General features: G+C 36.3%; 1 protein-coding gene across 1 annotated transcript; it reads right to left on the minus strand.

Annotated features, from left to right (window-relative positions):
- Nucleotides 1–2,701: 2,701 nt before the first annotated feature.
- Nucleotides 2,702–6,424, minus strand: LOC113236203 (TNF receptor-associated factor 6; the record flags this gene model as incomplete). Its single annotated transcript, XM_026472211.1, has 4 exons — nt 2,702–3,296; nt 3,877–4,131; nt 4,641–4,801; nt 6,231–6,424. Coding segments are annotated over 4 exons (938 nt in total), but the record flags the coding sequence as incomplete, so codon positions are not given.
- Between the last annotated feature and the right edge of the window lie 1,703 nt (nt 6,425–8,127).

Consider the following 8,127-nt stretch of genomic DNA (forward strand, 5'->3'; position numbering starts at 1 on the left):
AATTTATAAGGCAATTGTGCTATCTCTAGTTGCATGACAGACATTCTCACATTTCATATCAGTCATCCGACATTCCAAAATATTTTCAAAGATTTGTCATTGACCCCTTGTATACATGTACTACTACCTGTATAATTACCTTCGAAAGCTTACTATACTAAATAAAATGGACGTATAAACTTACTCTTATTGACAAAAATAACACACAACGAATAATATGAGTATAATTATGGAATGTATAATTTTATAATATCGCAGAAAGATCTATCAAAATGAGATTACAATAAATACTGTTCAAAAAGTGTCATTGGAGAGTTATCCCCGTTATCTACTGAAACGAAGCGGAGATGACTATTGACAAAGCCGCGTGAAGAAACGAATAACTACTGTTTACTGCGACAGCTCTCTCTTTTTAGATTTTGCCCTACAACTAACTAGAAGACTAGTTAGTCGTAGGGCAATGTGTAGTTGTTTCACAAAAATACTATAATTAACTTTGTAAAGGCATTGACATATGGTTAATAATTAGAAAACATTCAGTATTTCTAAAAATACGAACTTTAACAAATGTTAAATGAGGTGTGAGAACACCTTAATAAAGTTACATGCATTGTTTGGTTGATTTAACTAATTAGGGTAAGATCTGACGAGCGTAATTTTGCGAGTTGCGTTCACGTTCGACTGAAATTCGGTTGGGGCCTCAAATGTATTTTATTCAGTTGCTTTTAAACGTTTGTACGAGTGTTTGTGTCATATAGTGAAACGGATCCATTAAAAATAGCAGCGGCGGGGCGTGAAAATTGTCTTTAGTAAAGCCGGAGCCAAAACAAAAATCACATGTCTGAACAAGTGGCGCCTTGGCGACACTTGAACATAGCACTTATTAGCACACGAGTAGTAGTAGTGTACTTACTAGTACACTTTATTTTACTGGTTAATTATTCGATGAAGTAAATATCAAATGAAGTAAATTACTTTAATATATTTATATTTGATAATACGTGGAAAATTTAGGCAAGCCGGTGGGAATTGTATGAACGTTATATGGACGCCTCGCCAGTGAAAAATAGTGAATATTTATGAAGCATTAGATTACGTTCGAAAAAGAAAAATAATCTAGGTACATCCACATATGGAAATACTGAAGTGTGAGCAGTTTCATATACTATATGAAAGTTTATTAGATGACCATTCAGATCAGTTTGTAAAATCCTTCCGCACAAGCATGTTATGCAGTTCGGCCGCCGTTGGGTCGTAATTACGAGTGTGAGTCGGCAGACAACTTCTTTTGCGTCGTTGTGTTGCACAAACCGGACTTTAATATGAAATTTAATGCAGCGTAAATTAAGCGACTTAAAAAACGCGACTCACTACTCAAAAAATTATGCTCATCTCTGCCTCTGTTAGTTGAAAAACTCAAAACCAAGAAAACAATGTTTAAAGAAATGAAATTAAAAAAATACATAGGGCGCACTTTAAGTTTCCGGAACTGGCCACTTACATAAACAATATTTAAAATGACAACATTTGAAAATGGAACTCTTTGGCTGTAGAATACAGTTTGTTTCATCTGACTGTCACTTGTTTTAACATTGTGACGTCATTTTAGAAATTGGTTGTCTACATCACCATGGATTTAACTCGTGACAATTTTCGTAGTATGATTTTCTACGACTTTAAGTGTAATTTAACAGCTCAGCGGAGCTTCGCTCGGCTTCAAACTGCTTTTGGCGATGAAGCACCATGCAAGACGACTATTTATAGCTGGTTTTCAGAATTCAAACGCGATCGTGTGAATCTCAGTGACGAATTTCGTGATGGTCACCCGTCCACTGCTGTAACCAACAAAAACATTGATTCTGTGCGTCGTATGATCAAAACAGACAGGCATGTGACATACCATGAGATTCGGGCATAGGCATGAGTCAAATATAATCAATACTACACAAACATTTGGGTGTGAAAAAACTGTGCTCTCGGTGGATCCCACACAATTTGACTGAGACTCAAAAAACGGATTGCGTCACTTGGTGTAATGCCATGCTTATCAGATTCAACGAAGGGACGTCAAATTTGGTGTGGGACATAGCAACAGGTGAGGAAACATGGATTTATAGTTACGATCCCAAAACAAAGCAGCAATCGAGCGTATGGGTCTTTCGAGATGAGCCGTAACCAACCAAAGTGGCGCGCGTGCAAAGTGCCTCTAAGTGGATGATTGCTTCTTTTTTTAATAAAACTGGACACGTGGCTACTGTTGCTTTGGAGAATCGCTGTACCGTGAATAGTGATTGGTACAAGTCCATTTGTTTGCCGGAAGTTATTGACAAACTCCGTAAAAATAACCGTAAACGCCGTATCATCTTGCACCACGAACGCCAGTTCTCACATGGCCAGACAGACAAATGAATTTTTGAAGGTGAACAACGTTGACCTCATGATCCATCCTGCGTACAGTCCCGACCTGGCCCCTTGTGACTTTTATTTATTTCCAAAAATGAAGAACTAGTTACGTGGTCAACGATTTTATCACCTGAAGAGGCTGTCGAAGAGTATGAAAAATATGTTTCAGAGATTGTCACGGAGGAGTGGCATAAATGTTTTCAAAATTGGTTCATTCGTATGAAAAAGCGCATTAACGCTAACGGATATTATTTTGAGAAACAATAAATTCATTTCTGACCATTTATAGTATTGTTTTCTTATTCATTCCGGAAACTTATTGTGCGCCCCACGTATCTACTTTTCTCTTGCGGTAACTTCATACTTTATCCACTTAGGAAAAAATAAAATTACTGGCAGATGGCCTTTTCCTCCTGAAAAAATATCACATGCATGTTCTGGCCTTATCCTTACAGTTTTGATGCGTCAAAAACTACTGCAACCCGTTTTACACGAATATAAAGAAGAAATTCACGGCGCTTATTTCAGCGACACTCCAAAAAAGAACAAAAAATTACTCCTCATGTCATACACACTTAATATGGACTCTTATAATCAAGATATCATTTTTGACAAAGCCATTTCTTATAACATCGGATACAATTGCATATTCTGTGTAACCAAACCCGCGAACACAAATCTCCGTAGTCGGTTTTCTGAACGCTATCAAGTTAGAGTTAGACATCATAGTGTCCTTTTGTGTTAATTCAGGTTCGTACTGATTGATCATAGCGAAGGAAATTCGGCCGTTAAAAGGCCATTCCAGACAGTCATCGTATTCTGTTTTCATTAGGTGCACGTGTAGAGCGAAACATAGGGGGTTTTGCGGTGATATGTTAAGGCGGACGCAGAATCTGAAAAGAAGATTATCAAATTTAATACAACCTTGTACTTTGTTAATTAATTAGCTGAAAACATTCAATTGAATGTTGTTATAGCTGTCCGGGTAAATTTCGGAATAGAAGGTTAGGTAACTTAAACATAGAGAACTACATCCTGAATTGAAAGCCCCGTTATCCCACTACTGGGCGGGGGCTCTCATTATCTTATATCTTTACGAGGGTATTTGGGCTCCCTGAGGCCGTACCCGGTCCGGATAATAAAACTTATCCGATTTGTGGCCACGCAACACTCTTTCAGACACGGTTTAGTAAACTTACACAGATACTGAATTTTGCTTTAGTTTTACTTGCTTGATACGTGTAGTTTCGTCTGGTTTACACAGCTTTTTGAATCCCTACAAGCGCTAATAGGTACTAGCTTTTTTTTAATCGACTACGTTGTCGCCAAAAGCAATTTATTATTGTAGCAGAGTATATATCATGCATGTTTATTAGGTTTCTTATAGCATGTAATAAATATATAGTAGTTAAAATATCGTACGTAATATCTACGTAACTTTTTGCCACTCCTCTCTTCTGTAAACATGCTCACCTGTACCCATTAGGCGTAGTGTAAAATCCAGGACTGTACAACATCTTACAGTGGTCTTTCAACATCGCGTCACATCTCGCTTTAAAGTTGTCAATTTTCCAAATGTAATTGCCCATGCAATACCGCAGTAGCATCTCGTTGTTCTGTTTCATTTTCGCTATGGAAAACGCCGATAGTTGTTTCGATATGTTCGCTATCACAATGTCTTGTTCGCGGTTACGTTGCTCTAATATTACTACTCTTTCGTATAGAGCCCTGGAAATGAGAATTACGTTTATAATTGAAACTATAAGCGCAAAAGTGGTTTTAACCCACTTTTTTTCCTATAATATCACTTTAAATTATTTACATTTTTATACATGAAAATAGCATCCAAATATAAAACAATTATGTACTCTGGTATCATTTAAAGTAATATTGTGGAAAAAAAATAAATTTGTGGATTATTATATAGATTTTAAGACTTTCGTGGTTATTCACTAAATGATTATCACTAGTATCAGGTTTCTTACCACGGTATGACTTCTTTTTATTTTCCCGATATTTCGGAACGGTTGCACGCTCCATGGTCACAGGTTGACTCTTCAATTGCGCTCATAGCCTCAATTATAATATTATTATTAGAACTTTGAGGTTCCATACACATGGGTCTCGGTTAGAGAATTACCACCGATGCCGACAGAAAAAGATTTATGTCCATGTATGTTATCTATTATCTACCCAAATGTACAGGTGACATCAAAAGTAATCTGAATAAAGTTTACCTGATTAGAGCACTGGTGTTATTGAGTGGTTTGGACGAGCTCTCCCCGCCATCTTTGTCCGGTGCTTCCCACAGGCTCATGGCCTCTTGTTCCTTTGCGTCGATAGTGGCGTTCGATATGTCGTTGTTGATCTTTATCTCCGAGTAAGCGTTCATTAAAAACTGTAAGAATATTAATATTGTATATAGCGCCTTATTGAGTATCTTAATTGGGCTTTCTCATCCGTTTGTGTACAACTAAAGTTTTTACTCTAATTGTTAACTTTCCACGCAAAGTAAAATCGTGTCAGGGTGAGGGGTGATATAGTCCATTCCAGAATAATATACGCAGGAGCTGCATGGAGATGAGTGTCAAACTGTTCTGCTGGACTTAGTGGTGCAACATGAAAAATATTTTGCGTGTAATATGTTGTTTTAGAAGGCAGAAGGTATAAAGAAACAATTTTAAGGCAGTATTTACTGTTTCTAGTCTTCTTACGTATACCTACCTACAATAATTGTGTCTGAAATAAGTAAAGGCTGACAGATTAGGTTCCGACCTGTGTCTATAGCAAATTTGCCAAGAACTCCTATCAACATCACCACAGGAGCATAAATATCAAATGTCTTAACTACTATTAATAAAATCATCTGAAGTACAGAGTCTATATTAAGATCGTTCTTAAATCAACTGTTTTTATTAATAAATATAACATTAACGATTATTCATTGAATACGCATCCAGATTTGTCATTGTCACATTTTCAAATCATGGATCATTGAGTCCGAATCAATTAAGCATAGGTCTCGGTTACTTGAGATGGTATCATTTAAGATGTCAATATAATGCACAATTCTTACGCAACACAACTCATTATCGAACAACTAGCTAACTTGTTGTTGTTATCCTGTTGTTGCGTTGTGCAAACTAGCAAGTATGCAATAGCAATGGCTGAGAGAGAAACAGCGCCACTCAAATGATTTAATTTGACAATGCTATGATTTGTAAATCTTACGATTATAATCTTTCAGTGCACAACATAAAGTTCTAAAAAATATATAATTATTTTATTGTTATCCTTGTTACTGTAATAAGTCACATATTTACAACTACGATTATGTGCTTTATTTATTGGAATAACGTTGGTTTTAATATTGGAAATCGACAGGCAGTTAATATTAATCAATTCAAATACAACTGGTATCGGAAACAGCCGCTTTATTTTGGTTTATGGTTATAGTCAATAACAACAACAATATTATAACGAAGCGTTAACGGCATTATATGCGATTTATTGTGTTTTGTAAAAATTGCGTAAAAATAGCTTTTTTTACTATCGTACATAATAATTATGTTGGTAAAAAGGTTACACAATATTCATTTACATTATTGTCTTCTTGTATGCAAAATTACATAACAACAGGAAAACTGACAACAGTTCATAATAACAGTTATTGAAAAATAACATTGCTATACTGCTGTATTAATTCTTATTGACAAGTAGACATTATTGCTATCTCTAATTTGTAGTCTACACAGAACTTGAGCTCTGCGTGACAATTTGGCAAACACGCACTTATCGGATTTGGGAGCTATTATTGAATTACTCACACTCATGTGATTCTGTATATCATTGTGCAGGTGGGTGTTCATCTCGTCCTGGCTGTCAAAAGTTTCCTTGCAGCCGACGGAGTGGAAGGCGCAGGGTACGCGCAACTCGGGTTGCGATGATGGTGCGGGCTGGTTGAACTCACATGAGGATATGTGAGCGTCCAGGTCCAGGGGTGTCACTTTTTTTGTGCAACCTGGGGGTTTTGATGTGAATTTGTATTATGTATATCATTAAATATATAAAATACGTATCTAGATGTAGATTTTGATCTCAGTATTATTATTTATTTAGTAGCAGTAGAGCTGCTTATGAAAGTAGTGTGAGCATTACTGCGTTGTTCCGGTTTTGAAGGGTAGGGGTGCTGGTGAAACCACAGACACATGGGACTTGTCACTTTATGTCTCTGGGTGACGGGGGCAGTGGCAGTGCCCTTTAGGTCTTTGCGATTTAAAGCTCTGAGTGGCACTGCAACTGTTACGGGTAAGAGTGATGCTCAGCATTAGGCCCACGACTTGTTCGTTCCGTCACTTGACAATCATAAAAAAACGCCCAAACAGATTTTAGCATCTTTGTTGTTCCAAATTGTGTGTGTTTGTCGATTTAAAATAAGGCATCTGTCATATATTAGCAATTATTAGAGAAGCTGTTTAAGTTTACGGGTCATTCTTCTTAGCTGACTTTGGCTCATGAAAGAGCAATATAGTTAAAAAATTACGATTACATGTGTAATTAAACAAGATTATTTCGATGGGGTTACAACATTTAAAAAATCGGTTATGTATCTTTCATTGAGTTTCGTAACAAGCAACTAAAGCCAAACTCTAAGCCAAGGATAGCATAAGACAAGCTGTTTTAGTGTGATTAATCTATTTACTTATTTTATTTATACACATTTACAAATAATACAATTATAGTTTACTTAAATATGAGTTAAGGCCCATTTAGATGGAGAGAGTTTATCGTCTCGAAGATACGATTATCGAAAGAATATAAAAAACTTTCCTCGTCTAAACATTTGCGATTATCTACCGTCCACGTGAGCGATAATCGCCTCGCCTTTCAATATTGAACGCCTCCGTGTAAACAGAACTCGAAAGCAAAAATCGTATTTCGAGTGTCTGTGCCAGCCGTTTCTACCACGAGTGCAATGCGCGAGGTTGTTTTGATTATCACTGCTTTTCTAAAACAAGAATTAATGAAACGAGAACGAAAAAAAAATTTATATTAAGAAATGTTATAAAATTTGAAAAAAAACAAAAAAAAAATTATGTTTCTCTACAATGCAATGAACTTAATATTATCAGCAGTTCCAAATTTGAATGATTTTTGCGTCATTTCGATATGTCCATAGTCAATATCGCAGTAATTACTGAACTCGAATGGCGACTCTCGCACTCAAAACGATTCGAACCGATTTGTACGATAATCGTATGACCTTGAAAAAATGTCATACGAGATCGTGTTTAGACAAGTCGAAAACTCGTAAGCAAGAATCTCCTTACTACATATTTCTCTGTGTAAACAGTCGAGGAGGCGATTAAGTTGCTTGCGAATCTCGTATGACATAATCGTAGGCGAGATTTTAGTTCTTGCCTGAATGTAAACATTATGATACGATAATGTTATGGTGATTATTGCTTACGATAATCGCCTACGAGTTTTCGTCACAAAGCGTGCGAGAAACTCCCTCCATCTAAATGGGCCTTAAGGTCGTTATAGTACAAATCGGTTCGAACCGTTTTGAGTGCGAGAATTGCCATTCGAGTTCAGTGATTACTGCGGTATTGATATATTTTGATATGGATATATCAAAATGATGCAAAAATCATTCAAATTTGGAACTGCTGATAATATTAGGGGTTAAAGTATGAAATTGCCGTTTTATTGCAATAGGTT

The sequence above is a fragment of the Hyposmocoma kahamanoa genome, unplaced genomic scaffold (genome assembly GCF_003589595.1).
Source record: "Hyposmocoma kahamanoa isolate Upper Pololo Valley unplaced genomic scaffold, ASM358959v1 89617, whole genome shotgun sequence".
Lineage (NCBI taxonomy): Eukaryota > Metazoa > Arthropoda > Insecta > Lepidoptera > Cosmopterigidae > Hyposmocoma > Hyposmocoma kahamanoa.